This window comes from Strigops habroptila, chromosome 4 (assembly GCF_004027225.2).
Source record: "Strigops habroptila isolate Jane chromosome 4, bStrHab1.2.pri, whole genome shotgun sequence".
Taxonomy (NCBI): Eukaryota; Metazoa; Chordata; class Aves; order Psittaciformes; family Psittacidae; genus Strigops; species Strigops habroptila.
In genome coordinates this window covers 26,242,188-26,268,556 of record NC_046358.1, presented here as the reverse complement: position 1 = coordinate 26,268,556, position 26,369 = coordinate 26,242,188, and the positions used below count along the sequence as shown (strand labels likewise).

The window sequence follows — 26,369 nt, the reverse complement described above, 5'->3', positions numbered from 1 at the left end:
AAAGTGTAGATAAGCTGCTTTGGAGTAAGCAAAATGTCCAGAGCACAACTGTTCAAGACTGCAGTAGATAAAATCAGGACTCTTACGGGTAAGTAGGAAAGTAGGTAAAGTCATGAGGTATGTACTGGTATGCAATGATTTAATGCGCAACCGCAGGCTCTGGTGCTGGGATGGCTGGAGCGCTTGATTTTGGCCTGGGCCATGAGTCACAGAAGATGGAGAACCACTGCATCTCTTGGGAACCTGGCACCCTGTCTCTTGCCCTGCCTCTCAAACAGAGGCTATCGCCACATAGCGTCAGCCTGACTAAGGCTTTGCCAAACTCATTTCGGCTTGAAACACCGAGATTTCTTACAGCTCCCCGGTAAATTACTTCAGCTTTTGGCCCATCGCGAGCACAGCGCCTGCCCCTGCCGTGAGCAGCCATAGACTACACTTCCCAGCAGGCACCGCGCGTAAGGCGGGACGGGGGCGGGAGGCTGTGGCGCGGGTGCCCAATGGGCGCGGGCGATGGTGGGAGGTGAGCGCAGGGGCAGGTGGGCGGCCTCAGGGCTCCTGGCAGTGCGGGAATTTCGGACGGGGCGGAAGGAGCGGCGGCCGGGCCTGGTGCGGAGGAGGTATTTGAAGCCGGCGTCTGCCTGTAGGGTGGAGGTTTTGGTTTTCAGGAGGCAAGTTTTGGGGCGCTGTTTTGCCTCCCCTTCGGCTTGCCGTCCGTCCCCGGCCCTTCAGGCGGGTTCAGCAGGGTTTTCCCGCTGTCCTCGCTGAAGAGGACGTTGGTGCCGCCGCGGCCCACTCGGGCCCTGTTCCTCCCTCTCGTATACTACCGGGGCTACGGAAGGTACCTTCCCTGCTGTCCCCTCTCTCAGCCCATGGCGCGGGAGGCAGCTCCCTGGGCGGCAGGAGGGAGAGAATCGGGGCAGGTGTGCTAAAGCTTCCTCAGTTTCATCATGGAGTCTTCTGCACCCACTCTCCCCCGCCTTCATGGGCTGCAGGCTCTAACGCTGCCTTGGCTGACAGTGGCCTAAGTTACTTTACTTCATGGGTTTTAGGTGGTGGTTTTTTGGTTTTTTTGTTTGTGGTTTTTTTTTTTTTTAGTGCTATGGCGAGGTGGGGGAGGTGGAATAAAAGCTAAACTCGGTGCCACTTAGAGGTTGGGAGGTATTCCTGAGTTTTGCTTTAAAGTAAACTTTTTTTCCTTTTCCTTTTTTTTTTTTAATAAACCCCTACAAATCACAAATAAAAACTTGCAATTTTAGGATCAGAACAGGCGTGTTGTGTAAGATCTGGACTGAGCTGGTTTCTGTATGTCAGTGGTTGTGGTTTTTCTTCACTTCCTATTTCTCTCCATTTGCCTACCTTGTTTAAGACTTAAGCAGTTGCAGGCAGGATGAGTCCTGGTGTTTTCTTTGGTTTTCAATTTGTGCTAAAGGCTTTTATTAATTCATAGGGAATCCATGGGCATTAACAAAAATGTAAAAGCTGTTGTGAAGCTTCCTGTGGCTATTACTGTGTCAGAAGACTTGTGCCTTCCTCAGTAGGAATAAGCTGCCCACTTAATTCTTGGGGATAATCCGCAAATGAGATGGGATTCCTAATGAATTTCAAAGGTGTTGATTTTTATTTTTTGCCAAATTATCAAAAAGCCAGACATGTCTCACTCACATCCATAGGTACTTGCTGTTGGCTTGGTGGTGAGGTGGTTTGGTGTGACATGATTTGGTCCTTTATGACGCTTCCTGTGTTCTTCATCGCATAATTATCTGAGTGATGCTCAGGATTTTCAGGAGAAGCTGAAATACTGTTCAGAAGAAGAAAATGTATTCTTGAGAAGGCATTTTAAAATTAGTAACACTGTAATTTGTCTGTTCCCTATCTCTGAACAAGCTGCATGCTGGATTTTTAAAAAGTTGTCTCAGTGTATTTATAAAAGCATTCACTTTGCCCAGTGCGGCACTATTGTGATGAAATGCTTCTCATTAATTGTGGTCCACCAGTATACGTTTATTCATTTTGTCTAAAAAGATGTTTTCTTATTTCTTGGGAAAGAACCTTAGCTCCTCTTCTTCCATAAGTACCATTATTTGTCAGATCACCAGGAAGTGAGATTACAGCAGTACTCAAAAATGTAACAGAATGATAGACCAGTCACAGAATCACAGAATATCCAATTTATGTAAAAAAGTCTTTGTTCACAACCTCCCTCACTTGGTATTGTAAGAACTGATACTTCAGATACTTTTTTTTTTTTTTTTTCCTTTTTTTTGGTAGAACTGTTTCAAAGGAGGGACCACAGTATTTAGGAGTTTCAAAGTGTCGTGTTATTTTCCTCCAACTCCTTGAGCAAAAACTTTTGTTTTCTGCTTGTCTTTATTTCTTTTTTTTTCAGGCAGACTTAGATGTCTTGCTATGACTGATGAACAGTATTAATGACACATACATTTCAAGTCTTGCTGAGACTACCTATTCATGTAGAGGAGCAGAGGTCACCAACATGCCTTCTCTGGGTTGAGCATGAAAATAGGTCCTACTGAGATAAACAACCATAAAAATGACAATTTCCAGAGAATAAAACAGAAGGATAAGGAATAAACCAGTCTGACTTGCCACACAGCAGAAATATTTCCTTCAAAATAAATGTGATTTATATTAATTTCAGAGTTTATTGAGAATGGATGCCAACAAAAATTGAGAAGTGGCTATTCATATTTATTCTAAGAGTTCAAGTATCTCTAGAGTAGCAACTATTGCATTGGTAAAGATAACACCACTAATAGCACTGTTGATGCAGAATTGTCTGCATATCTCAAGTACACTGTATTCAGTTTCTTCCAATATGTTTCATTAGGGAGAAGCAGAAGAAATAGCCTTTGTGGTACTAAGAGGCTTTTGGAGAGTTTAGACAAATAGACTTCTGATATTCATACTTGTTAGTAGGAAAATCTTTGTTTTGAGCATATTGTAGCCACATCAAATGCTGCTGTTTACAATCATGCACCTTGAAAATTGTTCTTGTCAGATACCTTAGCTAAGTAGGGTCAGGTCTGTTTGATACTTGAATGATAGTACAATACTTGACATCTATGGCACTCTATTTCCAAGGACTTCAGCATGCTTCCAGGCACTAATGAATTAAGCTTCACAATACCTGTGGGATAGAAAATATTTCCATTTACTGATAGGGAGAGGTAATTGAGTTGCAGGAAAGTTAAAGGTGATTTATTTTTTTGTATGTGTGTTTTTGTGAATTTTTAAAGGTGATTTTAGGGAGAAGTAGATGACTTTATTCCCATTGTGCAATGTACAGTAGGCAGCTCTACATCGTGTTTGCTGGTTCCTAAGTTTCCTGACAAACCATGCATGTTTGCTGTATTGTGAGTTCAAAAGCGCATAGAAAGAATTTGCACTAGATTTTACTTATTTTTTTTTTTTCCTCCCCCCACTTCTAGGATATTCATGTAGGAATTTTTGCAGTCTCAGGTAGTTTTGGTTTCAATCAATAGAAGAACCTCGAATAGATTTATCCAAATAAATGTGAAAGCATGTGCAGCCATTGCTTAAATATTTCCATGGATGACAGCTTTTTTGCAAGAGAGTGAGTGCTTAGTATTGTGCTTGCTGCCCATTGAAAGCGATCAGTGTTTGGCACCTATGGCCTACTGATAGTTTGACCAACTTGTAAGTAGGCACGATGCCATCTTAACAGATGGATATGAATATAGACAGCCAAGAAACCATGTATGTGTATCTCGTGTATTTGTTAAGGGCAGGGTTCCCAGCTGGGGACGTTCAAACTTATGTCCATTTAAAATTTTTGCTTTTATGGATAAAGGGAAGTTGTCATCAATTTTTTTATTTTTTTTAACTAAGTGCCTTCAGGCATAGACCACATTAAACAAAAAAGGAAGGGGGGGGGGGGGGAAGGGGAACACCAGCTTCTCCTTTGGTACTCTTGAGGAGCTACGTTAAGTAAACTTAATTCCCTTTTAAGCGAGGCTGCTATCAAGAGATTCACTGTGAATGTCAAGATGTGAAGCATATCAATAGTTTTATTTCACTGGCTTGCTGGCTTTATTGAAAAAGAGGCTACAAATTTTCCTTTTACTGGGCAGCAATCTGTCCAGCATTCAAGCACCTAAGTGCATCTGTCCAAGTCTCACTAGAATTATTTGTAGTAACTTGGAGGTCAAGGGATGCAGTCCTTCAAGCCCTCTTCATGTCTCTTATATTGTTCATAGCTTGAAGACAGTATGTTTATTTTGTGTACGTATGTATAGATGACAGTGAGTGTGATCTTGTCCTGTGTTTGAGTCATTAGGCAACACTGCTGAATTTTGTGCTTTCTTCTGAGTCAGTCTTGGGAATCTAGGCTTCTGGTCTATTTTCGCATTACTACTTCAACTGTTTTCAGTTTGCCCTTTGTTTTAATCCTTTTCCTGATGAGGGTGTCCTGAGAAGCTGCTTAAAGGTCTTCTGTGATCTTTTTGGCCTGCTCCTGTAAGTGATACCAACACATGTAGCCATTCCTACCACTTGTTGTTCTTTCTGGTGCTTTGACACCATTACTTTCTCACTGGTATGGTCTTGGTTGAGCTATCTGGAATTACATATAGTGCTTGGAAGTCTTATTTTTCTTCTGTAGAAAATCTGGAGGAAGAACCTTCCTTTAAGAGATTACAGTGTGTATCACCTTGAAGATTAAAAAAACCGCAAATGAAAAAACAAACAAACAAACAAACCCCAAGCCAAACCAAAACCAAAAAAAAGCCCCAAAAAGCTGAAGAGGTATATAGAGAGAAATTTTTTGAAGCTGCAGGTAAAGTCAGTCTTAAAATTTAAGTGTAAAATGTCAAAACTGTATCTTGGTTATAGGGAAGAATGTTACTGTGTAGAAGTGGAAATATGGGAAAGTAATGCAGAATTAAAACATCTTGTTTTGTGCAATGCATGTGTTGATACATAGCAGTCTCTTCCTGTGATGTTGAAGTTATTTATTGAACCACAGTAGATATTCAGATGTGGTTCTATGACATAGAGATACTTCTTAGATTAATAAGGACTGTGAAAAAGTAGAACTTTTCTTTGGCATGGAATGATATAACTTCTCTTCTGCATTTATTCCTGTATTGAATGACTGGTGTCTGCAGACTGCTTGCTGCCAGAGCTTAGTACTCTCTGATCAGGTTCTTTTACATCCTCCACTTATGGAGAGCTGTCATGGTTTAAGCCCAGCCGGTAACTCAGGACCACACAGCTGCTCGCTTACTCTCCACCCTTCTTCCCCCCTGCTCCGGGTGCGATGGGGAGGAGAATCGAAAGAATGTATATCCAATGGGCTAAAACCAGTGCAATAACTAAAATATAATATAAAACTGCTACTACTACAACTACTGCTGATGATAAGGAAAGTAACAAGGGGAGAGAATATAAAACTAAAAAGGGAAGGAAAAAAAACCCCAACCAATAACCAGAAGTGATGCACAGTACAATTGCTCACCACCCACCAATATCCAGCCTGACCCAAGCAGTGATCTGCTGCTTCTGCGTGACTCCCCCCAGTTTATACACTGGGCATGATGTACTGTGGTGTGGAATACCCCTTTGGTTAGTTTGGGTCAGGTGTCCTGTCTCTGCTTCCTCCCAGCTTCTTGTGCCCCTTCTCACTGGCAGAGCATGAGAGACTGGAGTCCTTGATCAGGGTAAGCACTACTTAGCAACAACTAAAACATTGGTATGTTATCAGCATTGTTCTCAGACTAAAGCTGAAACACAGCTCTGCGGCAGCTACTAGGAAGGAGAAAAATCACAGCTGCAGATGTGAATATTAGTGGACGCAATATAATTTTCAGGAAACTTGACAGTTCTTCTTGCATTTAGTAAGTAGAGAAATGGGTATGGACTGCTCTCTTCAGGTGTTGGGTGACAGATATTATTTGGGGAAGAAAATTTCTCGAAAATGCTACCCAGTCAGAAAAGAGGCTTGTAGAAGGGGGAGCACTTTTGGAACAGCTGTCCTACTTACTTGGTTTTGTATTTGGGAAATTAAAAAAAGTCCTAGAGGAACATTAGAACTAAAAGAGGAAAACTGATGTTAAGTAACTGCATTTATCTTAGGGTTATTAAATTGAGTAGCTAGACTAACGTGAAAGAGAGATTTTGCTATCCAGAAACTTCCTGAATTGTGTATTAATATTCTTTCCTGCTTCCCCAAGCAAAATAAAATAATAATAGTAAAATACCACCAGTCAGAAAGGTATCTTTTAGAAAATAACTGTGGCACTGTTTTTATGACTTTTATCTTTATAAGTTAGAGGGAGAGATCAGTTCTTTGTAAAACAAATCATGAAGGCTTTTCACATAAAGAGATCTAGTGCACTTTTTGCCATACCATGGCTGCATATTCAATAAGTTCTTTTACTGAATCAAAATCTGACTCTGATAAAATATCAAAACATTTCTTTGCTGACAATGTGAGGCCTGTTCTGCAGAAAGATGTTTATGTTTGGGTCCAGTGGGCCGTTAGGTTAGTCTGGAAATAATGCTTATCTGAGACCTGAGGTTTGCAGGTGGCAATCTCTAAATAGGTAGTTAGGTACTAGTTTGATGATGATCTACTAAATGCTCCCTTGTGAACAATAAGCAGATTTTTGTTTTTGTTGCTTGTAGTTCTGTAGGAGAAAAAAATAATTAACTGTTTGAATAGCTCAATGTTTTGGGTGCTTTTTAGAGCGAAGAGGAATTCCTTGTACTCTTACTGAAGGCTTGGACTGTATGACACTTCTTCAATATGCAAGTTTCCTTCCAGGAAAACTGATGAGCTTTGTTTCATTAGTTTACTTTTTTCCAAGTTCAGATCTATGATTGGTTGTGATTGATTAAGTCTGATATATGCTGAGATTTTTTTCTAGCATGTCTTATATAGGGTCTTCTAACAGGTTTCTCTTGTGAAGAGTTTTGATGACAAATTTTTTTGTAATGCCTCCTGGGAAAATGAGTTGGTTTTCACTTAGCATTCATGCCAATGAAACTACTTACTGTATTTCTTTTAAAGTAGCTTTGTAGTAACAAATTCAAACTTAAACTACTCATGCTTTTTTTTTGCTTCTAATGGATTTCTACGTAAAATAAGCCTGGTCAGCATGTAACCTGTGCTTTCTTTTGTTTTGTCTTTCATTCCCTTCTCACCTCTCCCTCCAGGAAAAATGCCATATAAGAAGACAACTGCTGGAAAAAGAGCCCCTGCAAAAAGGAAACTTGCTGAATTGTTTGCGCTGGGAGAGGTTCTAACAGATACGTCAAGAAAAGAATGGAAATTAGGTGTTCCTATAGGGCAAGGAGGCTTTGGACGCATATACCTTGGTAAGTGTAGTTATCTTTGATATGCTTTAAAATGGAGAGCGAGATGTTTATCCTTACTCAAAGCACTGGAAAGTTGACCCTAAGTTAGAAACACAGAGTGTCTCCAAGTGATCTTTTTTACTAGAACCTTAACTTGGTTCACAGTGTTGGAAAAAAGGGACAGGAGTGGACAAATGGTCATTGTAAGCACTGTAATTGTATGAGATTCCAGTGGTAGTTTTTTGTTTTGGCCCCCCCCCCCCTTTTTTTTTTCAGCCAATCTCTAATTTGTGACTTTTTAGCAGTGAAAGGATAGTTTAGTATTTATTTAAATTTGATTTTTTTTTTTTTGTCTGGTTGAAAGAAGCTATTTTTGCATGAGTGTCCTATCATCACAAATTCTGAACTGAAACTGTCTTACGTATATTCTATGAAGGCTACTGATCAGCCAATATGTTGGCTGGTTTTGACTTTGGTGCTGCTTTTGACTTTTTGATTGCTTTGTGAATTTCCGACATATCATACACCTTTTTTTTAAATGTAATCACTATTCAAAACAAATTGAAATCTTGGACTTTACAGTTTAAAGCATTAGTGCAGATTCCGTTTTGTAATGCTCTTTTTTTTTTTTTGTGAATTGAAGGAAAATTTCCTTTAGTGGATAGTGTTCCATACTTAGTAACTCTGTTATTTTCTTATTTGAAGAGGTAAGAGATGTCTTGAGGATACCTCAGGGAATTAAAAAAACTTGATTGCCCTTAGTCACTTTCCAAACAATTTTGAGGGGATGAAAGTTAATGTGATCATGATAATAAGGTTTTCTTTTGCTCTGCATTTATGGTCTTCCTCCTCTTGGTGAAAAAGTTGCACTGAATTCATACTGAATTGAAAAAAAAAATAAATTAATGATTCGTCCTGCTTTCATAATGAACAGACTCCAGCATAAGTGGATTAAGAAGAAAAACAGGACCAGTGAGTGGCTTCTTGCCAAAGCTCTCTACTACTTACTCAGCCTTACTCAAGGAGCTACTAAATTTACTGAGACTGGAGTTCTAGCTCACTCAAATTGTGTAGTTCTTCGTGTTAAGAATTCCAGCTTTGTTAAAGCCAAAGCTTGCTCTCTGTTTGCTTCCCCATCATTTGCACAAAGCTGTGCCTCTGACTATTCCTGTACTTTGTGCTTGCCTGATTTGATGTCCTTCATACCTGTATCTCCTGTCGCAAATCTCAACAGCTTAGTAGCAACAGAAAGTCTCTTGGATATGTGACATAGTAAAATAGAAGAGAGAATGTGTTTTCTGTCTTTATGCCCACAACTATGTATGTTCATCAAAGTCCTAGAAAATGACAAAAATACTATTGACTAGGAGAAAGTTACTGAATAATAAAAAGAGAACTTTATTTAGTAAACTGCCTGTTCCACTCAGACAGAAGGGAGAATGCAAGACCATATCCCAGTAGAGCAGACTTGCCATATAGAATAGTTCTCTTACCAAAGTCTAAGGTACCGATATATGTTCATGTCAGTACTTAATTGCTTTGTGGGGTTTTTGGCCATGCTGCATAGCAAATAAGTGTATGTTTTGTGACAGTTTCCTCTCGTACTACTAATAAATGCTTCCTTTTTAACAGCTGATGCTAATTCTTCAAAGTCGGTTGGCAGTGGTGCACCTTATATTGCAAAAGTGGTAAGAGAGCATTTGAATCTTTACTTCACAACTTGGAAATGTTCGTTCTAGAGTAGCATGTATAATTTAAAGCGTCTTCTGACTGAAAATAATACAATTGCTTAGTGCTGATTAAAATAAAAGTAAATGTGGTGATACAGTGGAATGCTACTGAGAATTGAGACTCCTGTGAATGAGGGGGGATAATGGAACATCAGAAGAGTTGAAAAAGGTTCATGAAATGGATCAGATTCTGTTTCATTTGGTGCTTACTGTAAACAGCCCAAACATCACAAAATTAATGGAATCTGGCTAGTTTTTAGAGAATTTCTGTGATTCAACAGTGAGTCTGTATGTACTGTTGCTCGCCACTGGAAGTTGGTAAGCTTACAGATGGCTTGGGAGTAGAAACAGCAAAACTTTGATTCCCGAGGTCCCCACAGATACTAAGTCCTTTAAATGTTGTATCATTAACCACATACGTATTCTAATTTTGATTAAATTAAAATGGCATTGACATAAAATTTTTTTTAACCTCATGATTAGAGAGAAGAAAAAGTGTTGTTGATGGCCCATTGTAGAAAATCGGCAAAATCTTTTTATTAGTTGAAACTTTCTTATGTTTTGAATCTTATAATAAAAAAAGATTTATTTAACTTGATTTGACTATAATGTTATCTTCCTAAGGTATAAAGTATTCTTTGTTAAATTTTGCTAGATTATTTTGTATAGATCTTACTATTATATATGATTGCCTGGTAAAGTCTTAGTGAAAAACTTGGGAATATGTGAATACCCATAGTAGATCCAGGCCATTCATTATCTTGGTGGTACTTCTGGTCATGAGACAAAAGCAAATACCAGAAAACTGTACAAGAATTTCACAATGTTAAAAAAAAAAATAAATCTTCAGCACAGTTCAGAACTGCAGTGTTTTAATATTTTAGTTATTAAGCTATATGGTGATACTGAAACACTTTACTGCAATAGTTGGCCCTTATGTAAATATGTTAGTACTTTTAACATTGTTCCTGAAACTAAAAGATCAAGTTAATTTAGATTAAAATACCTTTCACTTAGTATGTGCCTTTAATCTTGATATTTGCATTTGCTGACTACAGAGAAATTCTAGAGTGTTGGTTTTGATACTGTTCAGACACCCCAAGGTACTGTGGGTGATGACCCTCTTTGTGAAATCTTGTCACTGAAAAAGCCACTGCTTACCATGCAAATGGTAAAGTGCTGCACTTTCAATAGCAGCCTACTGCTGCTGCCTTTAGGTGTTTGTGGGCAGGAATCACGTAGACCAGGAGCCCAAGCCTGCAGCTGTGGCATGGACATAAAAACCTGCTTTTTTATGTCCAACCTGTGGGGGGGTGGCTATTAAGCAGGAGCTGTGGCCTGTTTTCGATGCAGAAAAGAGACATTCCAGGTATCAGCAGTGGCTTGCCTGTGAGAGACAGTGGCTCCTGATCACAGGCTCCTGCCAAGTTTGGACTGATCAGGAAGCAGAGCGCCATTTAACTTTCATGGAAGAATCCAGTTTGACTTGCTTGGAAAATCATCAGCTCTGCATTATTTTATGCTGTGCATAATTGTTATCCTCCTTTTTCCTGGAGTTTGAAACCTGTCCATCTGCTTCTCTTCTCTTCCACTTTGGGCTCTGAGTATAAGAAGAGTCACAATTACTTTTGGGTTGCATTTATGCTAGATTCACTTTATTGCAGCAATTTGTAAATACCTCCATTGCTGATCTCCTAGATGACTACTCGCTTTTAATTTGTCTTTAACAATTTTGCCTTTATTGCACTAAAAGGTAGCCCCAGTCTTTGTGCTGCCCTCACAAATGACCCATAACATATTATGCCTCTACAGTCTAGTGTAACACAACTACGCATAAGAGGCTATTTTCTAACGCCTATGTGATTGTTAGTTGATCCATCAGCTGAAGCGAAGTGGCTAACAGCTTTGAACAATTATTAGTGTTTAACAAAATATGTGCTTCTATAGTAATGTTCTTCAAATTAAGCGATTAAAACGAGATGGAAATTGGCTTAGTCTTTGACATATCCTCATAGTACTGATGTCTGAGCAGTACAAAATGAATCACAGTTTTTATTAGAAAAAGAAATGCTTTTTAACATGTGGACCTTTCAGATGTTATTGTTCAGGAGTGGATGCAGAGTTTAATAACATTTCATTAAATTGCTGACTGAAAAAGATCAGAATTCTTTAAATACTACGTGGAGAAATTCATTGGGTTTCCAAGGTATACTCCATGATCTCTTTCAGTATCTTTTCTAATTAGACTTTAATTTCAGTTTTGCAAATCATGTGTTTAGAATGACCCTGGGCATAAAGTTGTAGGAATTTGTGTTTGAAAACTTTCTGGTTATAAGATGACTAGTATGGCAAATATTGGACGTCATTATGTGAGCCTTTTTAAGATAGTGTATGCATTTATTTATCTGTATGTAGAATTAATTAACGGTATTATGTCAACATAGTCAATATAGTCTTAGCTTCATAGTCAACATGAAGATCTGTGTTGTGGCTAAATCATTTTTCCATCCCCCCAAGTATGAAAAGATAGCAGATTTTCAGCATTTGCAGACTAGAGAAAGAAGGTTTTTTGGTTTGTTTTTTTTTTTTTTCCCTGCACTGAGACATAATTTTTTGTGGAATAATTTATTTAAAGATAAATATTTTAAGAATTCTTAACACCTACAATTTTTTGCTCTATTTTAGTTGGAAAATAACATTCTTCAAAACTATGTAAATTGAATAAAAAATATATTCAAATTAAGTTAGACTATTAATGGATTATGCTACACAGAAACAAATGAATAGGTCAAAGTAAAATTTGTTCAAGGTAACCTCAGTATAAGAATTGAGCTGTTTAACCCTTCTTCTCTGTATATATAATACCTGTATGGCTAACTTGTCTATAGTGGGTAAATGAACTAGTTGAAAATAAATATGCGTGAACCAAAATTCATGTGCATTGATCAGTTGGTCTAGTTGTTTTGTTTTCAATTTTTTTTTTTTTTTCTTTTTTTTTTTCCCTGCTGAATGTTGGTCCCACAAGGAGTGGCCAAAAACTGTTGTCTTTGAAAACTGTTGTCTTTGCTCCACTGTTTATCAGGGCAATAATGCTGGAGAAAGTGAGGTAGAGATAGGCGGTAGCTTTGTGATTGAGTATCTAGTCCAAGGAGTGGTGTCTAAGCTTGTATCTGTTCTCATTCGGACCAGTCTTCTTAGTCTGCCTGTGAGGCAATACATCAGGAGCACACTAAAGTCCATGTTCCTCAGTGTGTCTGATCTCTTTACACAGCTTCATTAATGTCAGACAGCAGTAAACCTCTATTAGCCGAGTGGTACTCTCTGGCCTGTAGCAGTTTCCTGGATCAGTCAATCTGCATTTAAAAGTTACAATTAAAACCATTTAAGACTGATGTTATATATCTTGGAACTTTTGCTAGTATCATGTGATTGTATTCTTTCTGGATACCCTTGCCAGAAATCACATACTTTGTTGGGGTTTTTTTTTGTTAGTTTAAGGTGTAGGGTATTCCAGAACAGGTATTTTCACTGAGATAGAATTAAGTTGGACATACATGAGTAGTTAGACTAAAATAAATTGCTTAAGCTTATCTCAAAATCAATCACTTAGAAATTGAAAGAGTTTAAATTAACTAGTTGTGTGGGTTTGTGTTTTGTTTTCAAAGAAATTTCTCTTTCACTTTAGCTGCAATAGATGGTTGCCATAGATTTGTCTCTAGAAAACGGAACTGAAATACCTTATGTTAGCTTCAAGACAAGGTAGATTCTTAAGTCAAAATAAGTATGGTTATAATTTAGTTTAAGATAAATTGGGAGATCCTCTGTAAATTTTTATATTGATAACTGATGTATGAAGGGAACAAAATACCTTCTTTTTGGCAAGAATTTAACTTTTTTCAAGATTTTTTCCCATCAGATCATTTCAGGTGTTATTTTAGGCTTGCTAATGGCTATTGCAACTGATGCAATCCAGTTTTAATTTGGAAAATCTGAGATAATGAATGTTGTTTAATGTTCTCTGCTAAACTTTTGCTGCCAATTATTGGTAATATTTCTATATATTTCGGTTAATTTGTATTTAATCTTTTGTTATGGGAAAGGATTCTTTGATACCCTGAATTTTAAGCAATTTATAATAAAAATAATTTTTTAGAGCCAACCTTCTTTTATAAAAAGAACATATTTATTGAATTTATCAGTACTGGGTAGAGCATTTGAGGAAGAATATTTCTTTATAGGGTGAATGTTACATTTTGTGAGCTTTTTATAATTGTTAGGCACTAATACAGCAGGTTTTAACTAATTTTAAATTGTCTTAAAGGAACCCAGCCAGAATGGACCACTTTTTACTGAGTTAAAGTTCTACATGCGAGCTGCTAAGCCAGATGAAAGTAAGCAGTCTATTAAAATGTTTTTAATGAACTACAAGCATTTAGGAAAATAGAGCCTACAGGAGTAAGGTCAAACTTTAAAGATAATTTTTTTAGGTAATTTTAAAAATTATTTTTAAATCACTGAAATCTCATTCAGACATATGGTAAAATTAAGGGTTTTTTGGTAAGATGTTCTTTATATTTGTGTTGATGGTGTTGTCTAAATTGAAACTTTAGTTGTGTCCCTGTCCCTACAATGGATGCGTGATTATCCTTCCAGTACACTTTGCATACAAGTTCCCATGAAGTAAGCAGTTCACACATATGCAGAAACTGTAAGCACTGCAAGTACTCCCTTTTTATGCAAGTCTCTACTCATGCAATTTCATGAACTTATCTTTATTTGTATTTTCAGTTCAAGAGTGGACTAAGTCCCATAAACTGCAGTATTTAGGTGTACCAAGATACTGGGGTTCTGGCTTGCATGAAAAAAATGGAAACAGGTGAATACATCTTTTGTTGGCATATACTCGGATTTATTTCATCCACAACTACTGTACCTTTTAACCTAATTTACTTTATATGATGTTATTGTCCATCTATCTTCATGTTGTTCATTTCTGCTATGAAGTTTTGTATTTATAACGGGATGTTTAAAGAATAGATGAATAGATACATTTTATCTGTATTCTGTTCGTTACTTGTATTTGTGTCTATTACATTCTTTGTTATCTAGTTTTCATTTGTCTTGAACACTGCTGTCACAATGATACTATATATATGTAGTTTAGAAGCTTTTCATTTTTTAATTAAAGTCAACTTCTGGTGTGTAAGTCCTTTAATAATATGACTATCTTTAAAGTTTCTCTTCTAATATGGTGTACGTTTAAAGAGAATTTTCACTCACACATATAAACGACTTAGTTTTCTCCCTAAATCTGTTGGGGTGTTTTGTTGTTTTTTTTTTTTTTCTTTTTTTCCCCTAATCATAGTCTTTCTGACTTAATATGTGAGCTAGAAGAATTGCTAGTCTCATGTTAAATTTGTTTTAAGTCTAGGTATAGTTTTTAGTACTGTTCTGTGTCATGAAGGGGTTTTGTGGCTTAATGTTGTATATTATGTCTGTTTATGTAACAGTCCTTGTTTCTGAGTGGGCTTTCTCTAAACAGCTGTGCTGCAAAGGAGTTTGAGCAGTTCTCTGGCAGCTTTATAGTAGGTCAGGCTTCCTTGTGCGGACCACTACATAGGGCAGTTCATATGTATGCTCTCATATGTGAGAGTATCATTGTTTCAGTTGGTTCTCAACTTTAATCTAGTGTACAAATATTACTTTTGAGAGGCAAAAGTAAATATGACAATGATCCCCCCCCTTCCACCCCCCCCAAATAAACTTTTCTTTGCAGTGTTTAGTGCAAAAAGTTTCTTTGATATAGCCACTCTGAGCTCTTACAGTAACAGAACCAGTTTGGCTATAGTAACAAATATCAGGGCACCTTTGGCAAGTGAGAGATTTTTGGTTTTAATAATAGGTTCAGAACAGGTCGCAACAGATTTCAAGTCACCATGTTAAGTCACTTAGTCATTTATAAAGTAAAAAAATGTATTTCTTTAAGTAATTAATGCTTGGGTTTACCTATAATGAATTACAATACAGATAGGTTCCTCTGCGAGTACTCGTTATTGTATTGCATAACTAGCCAGAAAGAAAGAACAGTTCTTTTGATAGATGAACTTTTGATGAGCACGTGTAAAAAAGTTAAGAATTGATGTACAACATTAAAAAAAACCAACTCAAATATTTCTCACAAATGTTTCCTGTTTACCTGCAGTTTATCTTTTGAGAGGTATGTTTTCAATCAGTAATTTGTGCAATTGACACATAAATAAAATACTTTGCTAAGTACAATTCAGTAACTTTGCTGGGGTTTTTTTCCTCCTCCTTGAATTTAGTTACCGATTTATGATAATAGACCGATTTGGCAGAGATCTTCAGAAGATGTATGAGGAGAATGGAAAGCAATTTTCCCATAAAACTGTACTGCAACTAGGCTTGAGAATAGTAAGTTTAAAAAATGTATTTTTATTTTTACAATCCGTCTTCCCTGTATAAGTCTTTCAGTTAAATCACACTTTTGTGCTGAGTACAGGTCCTCTGCTGGGTGGAGCTGGGTACTGCATTTATATGGCTCTTGTTTTGTTAGCTTGATATCCTGGAATACGTCCATGAGCATGAATATGTGCATGGAGACATCAAGGCCTCAAACCTTCTCCTGAGTTACAAGAACCCTAATCAGGTATTTCTGATGCATTTTATTCCTCATGTTTTAATCCTATTTGACAAGACATGGCAGTGCTTTGAACCTGTGAAATCTAGCAGAAGCTCATTTTTAAGAATGTATATGGTAATATTATTTCTGCTTGACATTTATATCTAGTTAATATTCTACGATTTTTTTATGCCTTTTGCTGGACAGTTATCAAATTGACTGTTTGGCCTAAATAATATTCTAGAGAAATTCTCAAGATAAAAAAAAAATTGACTCACAAATAAGTATTTGCAGGTGGAAGCTTAAAATTATATAGCACACTGGTAAATTATGTTTGCCTGTCTGCATTGTTACCTCATTCCTTTGTTCAAGAAAACCATCAGATAAGTGCTCTGTTACTTGGAAAAATTGGTGTTTAAAGTGTTGATTGTTCCACTTGATTTATGGGAGTCTCATTTTTCTGCATATTTAACTCTCTTTATTCAACAATGCATATTAGACTTTCAGAATTATGTATGTTGTCTTGCTCATATGTTCGAGCTTCTGAAATAAGTAAAATAATCTCAGTTCTCTTGAAGTAACTGTGGTGTTAGTGAGAAGTAATAGTATGAAGTAGTATTCAAATGGGACAGCTGACTTTAAAGAGAGTAGGCCAATGAGTGTATTTATAACTCTAATTTTTATTTTTTTTCTTTTTTACATCTAATCTTACCAATAATAACTGACTATTTTACTGTACTTGTCCTCTGCATCAGCACAAAATGACCTCCAGATGAGATTGCTATGTGGAAAACAGCAAAACCTATTTGACACGTTTTAAAATCACATGTAGTAATCTCAATAAAGCACTGAGAAAGAATCGTTTAAAGTTGAAAACCTCACCATTTTTAATATTTTTTAAAGAAGTTAAGAGAATGGTTGGGAGTTACATTTGTTATATGCAATCTTTTTTGTATTTATAGTTTATAAATCTTAGAGTTCTTTGTGGAAATTACTAGGTGTACTTGGTGGATTATGGACTTGCCTACCGATACTGTCCTGAAGGAGTTCACAAAGCATATAAAGAAGATCCCAAAAGGTGTCATGATGGAACTATTGAGTATACCAGTATTGATGCACACAAGGGTGTAGGTAAGGGCCTAAAACTGTTCTCAAAGATAGGCATTTGTGCATCCTTTTTCTAAATACAGAAGACTCTATTTGCTTCATGGAGCTTTGTAAACAACCGGGTTTCTGAATCTATAAAAATATTTTTTTCTTTTCTGTGGGTGATGCTGGCATTTTCTCTTTTTCCATTTACTGGCTTTTACTTTGGTATTAATTTACTGTATTTTTAATGTAACTTGCTAAAATAGAGTTCCTTAATTTCTCAAGACTGTTAAGATGTTTAGTATATTGCTTTTTATTAACTAAGTAGGAATGGAATAATGCCTACGAGATCCAGATAGAAAAACAGGCCCTGTTTTCAGGAGATAATAGTTTGTTATCAATGCGAACATTGTTTCTTCATATTTGGCAAAGGTGCACAATATTCTCTATTTTGTTTATAGCTTAATATTTAGATTTTTTTAACAAAACTTCATTTATTTATGGAATATTATTTTATGATTATGCCTACAGACACTGAACATCAAAAGGCAAGATGTGAGAAAATGTTTAACATGGAAAGGACAGGACTCTGTCTGATTTAAACATTGAGGATTTGTAGTGAACACCAATTTCATTTTGTTGTATTACCATAAAAGTGTGTCCTGCAAAAATACTAGTCATTGAAAATTATTATTTACTTCAGGGTGAAATCTTGCACCTATGCTTAAAACTGAATGTGAATAATGATGACTTAATTTGCTGATTTATACCTCTGGTGTAGTCTGTAGTAAATGTACATGTGGGTTGTTTTGGGTTTGTTGTTTGGTGGTTTTTTTTGGGGTTTTTTTTTTTTGGTTTGTTTGTTTGTTTTTTTATTTTTTTTTTTAATTTTTTTTTTTTTCTCTTTCCCCCCGTAAGGCTTAGGGATCTGATTGTTTATTGTCCTCTCTTCGGTTTTCAAGCCACACAGAATATTTCTGCATTGTGGAATATTTTTTTCAGGAGGTGGCGTTTCAGCGCTATTACTTTTCTACAGAAGAAGGGAAGTAAAAACTGTTTTGAACAGAAAGTCAATCACTTCACTAACTTGCTCTATTTTTTCCACAATCTGAGTACTTAAAGAGCTTCCCAAATTGGGATAACTGCAGCATGTCATATCTTGAATAGAAGATAGAGATTGATAAAAGACTTGAAAATGAAGGTATCCTTCCGGATGTAGGAACAATAATTTTTTCCTTCCTTGTTTTCATGCTAAAATGAAGAACTAAGTAATGGATGCAGTGGTGTTGCATTGTTAGCATTGGCTTTCTGTTGTCTTAATATATTTACAAATTTTAACTGCTGTTAAACTGTGTATGCTTTATTAGCCATTCTTATGGTTCCTTTTTTTATGTGTGTGTATATATTTAGCACCCTCAAGACGTGGTGATCTGGAGATCTTGGGTTACTGTATGATTCATTGGATTAGTGGCCATTTACCATGGGAGGATAATTTGAAAGATCCAGATTTTGTCAGAGACTCAAAAATTGGGTGAGAAACTACTTGTTTTCTTTCTCTTTTGAAATTAAAAATAGGAATGAAAATGTCTTAGTGTAGAAATGCTTTGTACTTTCAGTATATTCCCTTTTGGTGAGTAGGCTGTTGTTTTGTATACCTCCCAGTTTCCCTTCATCGTGTCTCATGTATCCTTGGCTCATAATTATACTTCACTTGCACTGTTCTACTATCTTCTTTTGCATGCGGGATACTTATTTATCCACCATGGTATTGTTGCTTTAGAATACTGCTATGGTTAAGCCCAAAAGCACTCTTAGAAGTATGCTGGTAACCATTAGTCCCAATTTACTTCTTTCTGGAGAAGCATGGGGTATGAGTAGCCCTTGTAACACCACGCTCTGAAGTCAGTGGTTGAGATGAGAGCTAAAGGTGGCTCTTAAATGTCTTTGAGCATCTTTTCACCTAAAGGGCTATTAATGTGGGAATTTCAATTTTTTTTTTTTTTTTTGTTTTTGTCCCTCTCCATTGCTGTTACATTTCTTCATCTTCCTCCCAACCCCACTCAACCCTCTCTTGTCAGATATTTAATATGAAGAAAGCTGTCCCAGCACAGCAGTTTGTGTCTCTAACAGGTATTTGTATCTGGCTTCCTTATCTCTACTTGTAACACTTTGGCCTTCATCAACGTTAGCGAAGCTCTGCTCCCTCCCCTTCCCCCTAGTTATTATTTTGGCAGATCTGCTCTGAATAATATCAGCTAGAGAAAGAGTCCTCTAGTGGGAAGAGGTGAGAGCATCGGTATGCGAGTTTTAAAATGGACCAGTTCTTCAGCCTTCTACTTGCATCCTTTTATAAGAATCAAAAGTTGTTGAGCAAAACTTGACCATATTTCAGATAGCCTGCCTGGCATTCGTCAGCTTCTCAATTATACTGCACTTCTAAACATGGCTGTATTAAGTCATACCAAAGGTTTATCTATTAGTGTTTCCTGTCTTTGACAGTGGCCCAAGCTAGGTACTTGGGAAGTTTATCAGAACATGGCAAGATCCAAACTTTGAAAGAAACCCTAATTTTGAATAATTTTGTTTTTCAGCTGTAGAGATATTTCAGTTTTGATGGACAAATGCTTTCCTGGCAAAAACAAACCAGGTAAGAAGAGCCATTTTTAATTAAAATCCTTTGGTTTGTACCATGTGGTAAGCATTCTCTAATAATTTGGTGCTTTTTCTTTAAAATAATGAAATTCATCAATCAGTTTGGGTCCCATCACAAATTGTAGGCAACTTTAGACAGTGTCTGGAAGCTCTGAAATTCACATTAGGTGGGGCATGTTCAATGCACACAAGAAAAAGCTGTGCTACTCCACATTCAAATGAAACCAGATAGATTCAGTTGCTACAGAAGGTGAGGAGTTGTCATACTGTCAGTAGTATGTCACCTTCTGAGAGGTGTGTCTTGGGCATTGTACTCTAATCTGTTGCTTCAGTAAGTCCTCATTGTTTACTTAAGTTTGTACCTATTTTTCTTCCTACTGTTATCAAAGCAACAATGAATTAGATTGTTGATTAAGAGAAGTTTAGACTCTTCCTCTTGGCTGCAGTTATACAAACTGCAGACACTCTGCTGCTTCTGACTAAAGACAATATTAAATATTTGCAAACATGAGAGATGTAAATTTATTTTTCATAATGGAATTTGAGACTTAAAATATGAAGTAAAGCAAACTCAAAATATAGATTTGTTTCTATTTGGCATTGGTGATTTGCTGAGTAGATTTTTTTTTTTTTTTTTTTTTTTTTTTTTTTTTTTAAAAAGCTTGGCTATTAGAAATACACATTCTTGGGATCTTAAATATTTAGTTACTTGCAGCTACCCCTGCTGATCAGAAGAGAGTTTTCACTGGTCTGTCTTTCTTTTGTTTGTTTTTGTTACAGTGGTCAAATGTTTCATGTATTTCTTTTAATGTGCGTTTCAGTCTTGAACTGATAAAGTTCTAAGATAACACTGTGTTTCCTTTTCAACATTTTAAAATACAGACATAAGAAATACCACGTAAAAAATCATTCATTGGTGAAGATTGGCCTATTACATTTTTTGCAACTGACTTTTCTTCATTGCAATGAACGTGTAAAAAACAGTGATGCTGTCATCACTGGGTAATGAACCTTGGTATAATTTTTTTCTGAAATATGTTGTAGTAAAGTCATAATTATGAGTTTATAAATAACCATTTCAAAAAATAGCATAAGTAGTGCATGCATAATTTCTGACTCTTTTGTGGTAAAAGTGAATGATTAAAATGTTTTCAAATAGAGATTAATTGGAGGTACCATTTCTTTAGATGAAATAGCCAAATACATGGAAAAGGTGAAACTACTGAGCTATGAAGAGAAACCGGTTTATCAGCATTTCCGAGAAATACTTCTGCAAGGTCTTAAGGCCATTGGGCAGAAAGATGATGGAGTACTTGATTTTGGCTTGTCAGAGAACGGAGACTTGCAAACAAATCCCACGCAAAAGGTTTTTACTCTAAAAAATTATGTCTGCTTTTAATGCATTTTTGAGCTAAATAGTTACAGTGGTGTGGCAAGTAAGTGTAGTAACTGCATCAGGTAGAAAATAAGCATATATTGAAATGTTTAAGTTCAACTCTTAACACATTATTTCTCTAATTTAACTTCAGTAATTGTTATTAAACTTAATACAGAATGATATTTATAGGTGTACTTTCGTAATATACAATACCTTGGATAGCAGAATGCATAGTTGTAATGACATTTGAACAGATGAACATTCCATTAATTTACTTATTTTCCTTACACTGTTAAAATTCCAGGTGGATCAAAATACATGTAAGGTAAAATAAGTTTAGGTTTCATTTCATATTTCTGTGACTAGTTCAAAGTTTAGTTTTAAGTATACATCTTTATGCCAAGTGCTTGATTCTGGAATTCACATATTGAATTCACGATTATCTAATATGTTATTCATGAGTCTTAACTATAGTGGTAGGCTGGGGGTATTTTAGTCCTTGTATTTAAGAAGCCTTAAACTCTAGATATGGACTCCCATTTGAGTACAGTATAAGAACTTTTTTAAGCCTTAAGGAAAGCGTGTGTTAAAACGGTTTAATAATAACAATTAAAAATGGTCAAATAATGGAACAATAAATATTAGCCCGTACATCCAAGTGCATTTGTTACTTGTTTGTTTGCATTTGTTAATAACAGGTGGGCAGTTTTGTTGGTTCCTTTAGCATGAACCAGGGAACTGAGAATTATAATATAGGATAATAGTACAAAAATTCTGCCTCCTTACTGACTTGATCAGTAGTGTGTTAAACATGGGGAAAAAGCATAAGAGAACAAAAACTGTAGGATTTTAAAGTCTTCTGAGGATACATGTCCATCTTTTCTTCTTTTTGCTTAGTAGATAGTACTTTGGCTAAAATTGTACAGCCATTGTCTCTATACTAATATTTTTTCCTGGACTGTATCTAAAGATCTGTCCAAAAGGAGAGTTCATTAGCATAAATTCTTCTGTTCCCCCTGTGGATCGACATGGCTTGAGACCTGTATTTTGGGGAAAAAAAACCAAACCTGTTTTTTAATGGTTGACTGGTTTCTTTGCTGAATAAGTTGGCCTGCTGCAGAGCCAACATCTGTGACCTTTAATGTCCTTGTCCAGCAGAGATTGCTGGTGCACATTTCCAATGGAATAAAACTTCAAAAATCTAATTTCTATAGCCAGTATTAGTCAAGACCATTCCCAAAAGGTGAGATAATACTTTTGTGTAGGTTCTAGCCTACTAGCATCAATTAGGACTTGGTTTTTTTTTACATGGGGTTTCTTTCTTTTCTTAAAAAAAAAAAAAAAGGCAAAACCACCACCACCACCAAACCACCAAAAAACCCCCTCACCCTCTGAGGAACCATGCTAACTACTTCATGTCAGCTATTGCTAGAGTGTCTGGACAAAATAAGGTTTTTTTCCTTGAAATCAGGTTGACAACCTGCTTGCTTTTGACCAAGTACCAGGACAGATGACTCTTCAACCCACGATGGATTTTATAGGCCTTGTTACAGCTGTGGTATATGCTAGGGTAGAAGAATACATGGTGTAAGTCCTCCTTCCAAGGGTGTATGTTGCACTTCAAGAATGAATGGACAGAGGGTCTTCAGCAGGATGTCTCCCTTCCCAGAATATATGCTTGGGAAGGTTTTTCTTCCAGAGAGAAGATGATTTGGGCTAGTTGAGAATGGCTGGACACTTAGATATACAGAAGAAGAAAGGAAGAACATAGAATGCTAGTTAAAATTCTATGTATTTTCAGGTGTGATGGGAAGCTCAATGTGATGGCTGAGTGTTTTAAAGATAAGCTCCAAATTCCAAACTCTGTTAGAAAATGCTTTCCATAAAGATAATTTACCATTGATCAGTAGCATCTTGCCTCTGAAAGCCAATATCTTCTAGCACATGCTGAATTTCTTTTTGGCATGCTTAATGTCTGATTTGGAAAAGAAAAATGAAGTCTGGTGTCTGCCCTTGAGAAGACGGTGAGCTCTTATATGGAGTATTTATGGCATTTTGGCTGTACTGATCTTTTAATCTCAACATGTCTTAAGACACCTACTCTTCAATTCCTTTGGGGCGAGACACCGTGATACTTTCTTCAAACAGTGTCATTTGGTGTTCTGAAGTTATGCTGTTTCATAGTTAGGAGACAATATTTCTAGCTTCTGCATAAATAACTTCTTAGAATGTAGGAGTCTCCTGCGCTTTCAGCTTGTATAGAGCTAATTTAGCAATGATGTGCATTATATGTTGCACATAGGCATGGTTGTTCTGGAATCTCAGTCATTCTTCAGTGTTGGTATCTGGCTAATAGCACAGATGTCTGCTATATTAAAAGTTAACATTTTGTTTTCTGTATCATGACTCAAGTTTCCCCAGACATATAAGTAAATGAAACACAGTCCACAGTTCTGCTGGAGGTTGTGGGGTTTTTTCTTCCCCCTCCCTCCACCCCCTGTAAATTACATGCATGGTTTATGTGTGTGGTATTTTATAATTCTAGCAAAACAAGAAACTAACAGTACCATGTGTTCAAGGAAGTATATGCAGCTCTTGACAAAATTATTTAAGACAAGGATCACATCTTACTTTCCTTTAGTGCTGAAGAGTTGCTGGGAAATATTCGGAGCAAACTAAACTAGAAAAATATGGATCTTAGTGATTTGTTGCCCTTTCTAATGTTCAGCTTCAGATGTGCAGGTGTTGCTTTTGTCAGATGAATGCTGCCTGATTTCTGCTGCTATGTAATTCACGTGCATCAAGATTAAGAAACCACTTTTTATTAAATAAGCTTGGAAACAAGATAAATGTATTTTGCTTTTGTGCAGCATGTATTGGATATCTGTTTTTGACGAGCATTTAAAATGTTTTCTAGTACAACTGGGAGGAATGCATTATCTCTGATATAAAAGCAGTACAGTGCTGAAATAGTCCTCCTGAATTTTGGTCAGAATGAACAAAAGTGTCTGTGTTTATTCCTGCCTAATGCATCACAAATCTGCTGACATGCTAACCTTGGAGTCTTGGCTGGCGGTAATCAGGCCTGTGCACCGGCAGGAAAGATGTACCTAATGCACTCCATCAGTGCAGTTTGCATATGGAAGTTCTCACAGGGGAGCTGCCCTGTGCCAGCTGAGGGTTACCTGCCCACTGCAGTTATTGTATGTAATTATCGAACCAATCTGTTCAGCCCAGCAGGGTTTAGATGGTAATCATGAAGCAACACTTTGGAAAGGAAGGATGTAATGCACTCTCCCCTTCTCTCATGAGCTATGTGAAGTTGTAGCCACTTTTAAAGCTGTATTAGTAAAGCTCTAGTCTCACACAATTAAAAGAAAAAGAAAGAAAATAGTAAAGGTAAGCTTCCAGATTTCTTCTGTATTGGATACAGATACAGGTGAACTCATCCTTTGCAAAAATCATATGGCTTCAAAAAATAATCTTTCCATAACTACCTTAAGAATATTTTGCAATAGTGAGATTAATTGTAATACACAGATAATAACAGTTCTATCCATTTAGAGGTTTGAAGATAACGTACCTTGAACAGAGTTCAGATTTCCCAAGTAGCTCTCTTTGGAACAGAACCCATAGCTGCTATCAGAAAAACTGTCACTGTGTGTTAGCTACTTTTAAGCTGTGCAAAGCCTTAAGAAGCAAAGATCCAGATAAACTTGAATTTAATGAGGTGTAATTGCTTTTTAAAAAAAGCAATTAACATCAACTTTGGGTAAAGTGTTTTTCGTGTTAAGATTTTTCAGACTGCTCCTTTTGTAACAGTTGTTCCGCGTCAATAAAAAAACAGGTTTTGATCATAAAAACTTGTGTTTTCATACATTCAAATTTCAACTCCTAATGTGATCTGCAGATGGGGGAACTGAACTTCTTAATATTCTGTTGCCTAGTACTAGTATTGCATTAATATATGAATACATTTTCTCTACTACTGGAGACATTTTATCAGGTGTGGAGAAATAATGCTTAAAATTAGGGAATGCCTTGTGAGGGTGAGATATTTTCTACTTTGTGTGGTCTTTTCTGCTCTTGAGTTCAGTTGATTTTTTTTTTTTTTTTTTTCCTTTAGAAAAAAAGAAAGGCATCAGAAAAAAAGGCAGCAACTGCAGCCAATGAGGGCACTGAAGCAGAAATGGAAGTTACAGGAAGCCCAGAAAAAAAGAAACCTACTACTTCTAGTAAGTCAAAAGATTGTTTCCACAGTCACATGTACTGGTGTGGCAGGTTAACCCTGGGTAAGGACCAAACTCCCAGCCAGCCACTCACTTCCCTTCTCAGTGGGACAGAAGGAGAAAATAGGATGAGAAAATTCATGGTATGTTTTGGGGAAATAGGGGATCTTATGAGGAGATTGTTTACCATTTACTCTTGTGGGCAAAACGGATTCAAGTAATTACAAAGATGTTTTTCCTAAGGAATTTTTAATTCGGACTTATAAGTAAAAGACCAGATGTTGTCTGTGGTCAAGCAGTCTAAAAATAATAAAGCAGTAGCACTGGAATCTACCCTGAAGTAAACCTGCTTGTTTAAAAGAGGTTTGATGGAGTACGGCAGGATGGGAAAACGTAACATTTCAAAGACAATAATATTACTGCTAAGTTACAGATTTACACTACTATATTTACTCAAGCAGGGTGGTACGAAGTCCAAGTAATTAAGCTAATGTTATTCCGGGAGGTAACACTGCTATGTTCATTTCCAGCTTTTCACGTTGTAGAATTCTGATCATTAAAATCGGTGATTATTTGTCTTACTGGAATGCCTTTTGAATTGTTGACTTAAACTTACGATTTTTCTAGTCTGTTGTTGTCTGAAAAAGGGTTAATTAGACTATACTTTCTTTCAAAGAAATAAAATTATTTGATATGATGCTGCTGTTTATTCATAGTTTTAGCATTTTAGATTTCATGTAAGACCTTAAAATATTTAATACAGGTGACTATTTTCTGGTTGTGATTTGATATACTTGAGCAGAATGTACTTTAGTTTTATATTACATATTATAGTTCTTTTTTCCTGGGATTCTAAATTAAAATTCTCGTAGATGGAGATGAAAAAGAATTTGAGGAATTGCAATCCAAGTGTTAGCATCAGTTTTTTGTAAATGCTAAGGTTTTTCAGACTAAGTAAAGGTATTTGGGAGGCTATATGTATATTCAACATCCAGTGGTTAAAATGAGCGAGAGACATAAATTTAAACCTCTTCTTGTAAATTCAATAGAGTTTCAGGCGAAATAGTTCTAATTTAACCTTTTTATACTAGCCATTTTAATGAAGTCCATCAAGTGATTTCAGGTGAAAAGTGATACATATACTTACTAATTTGGTTCTCTCCAAATTTGGAATTAAAAACTTTACCACTTATTACATGATTCATGAATCTGTGTTGAAGGAAAGGGTGACTGTTTCATAATCTTATGATTTTGATGTTTTTGATAAACTGGGAAAAACTGGTTATTATAGAAATACTTAAAACTGCATTTCCAAG

General features: G+C 36.4%; 1 protein-coding gene across 9 annotated transcripts in view; it reads left to right on the top strand.

The window, feature by feature from the left end:
• Positions 1–520: 520 nt before the first annotated feature.
• VRK1 (VRK serine/threonine kinase 1) overlaps positions 521–26,369 on the top strand; it is a 36,513-nt gene continuing 10,664 nt past the window's right edge. The window contains exons 1-12 of one of the 9 annotated variants that reach the window (XM_030483363.1): positions 521–617; positions 7,195–7,356; positions 8,968–9,023; positions 13,387–13,456; positions 13,854–13,941; positions 15,389–15,497; positions 15,640–15,732; positions 16,704–16,836; positions 18,205–18,325; positions 19,386–19,441; positions 20,634–20,812; positions 24,951–25,059. In XM_030483363.1, the coding sequence (XP_030339223.1) occupies positions 7,200–7,356; positions 8,968–9,023; positions 13,387–13,456; positions 13,854–13,941; positions 15,389–15,497; positions 15,640–15,732; positions 16,704–16,836; positions 18,205–18,325; positions 19,386–19,441; positions 20,634–20,812; positions 24,951–25,059 (1,171 nt within the window). In that variant the 5' untranslated portion in view covers positions 521–617; positions 7,195–7,199. Of the gene's footprint in view, positions 839–7,194; positions 7,357–8,967; positions 9,024–12,147; positions 12,314–13,386; positions 13,457–13,853; positions 13,942–15,388; positions 15,498–15,639; positions 15,733–16,703; positions 16,837–18,204; positions 18,326–19,385; positions 19,442–20,633; positions 20,813–24,950; positions 26,138–26,369 lie in introns of those variants that run through there. The other 8 variants (XM_030483362.1, XM_030483358.1, XM_030483359.1 and 5 more) reach the window with 8 other exon arrangements.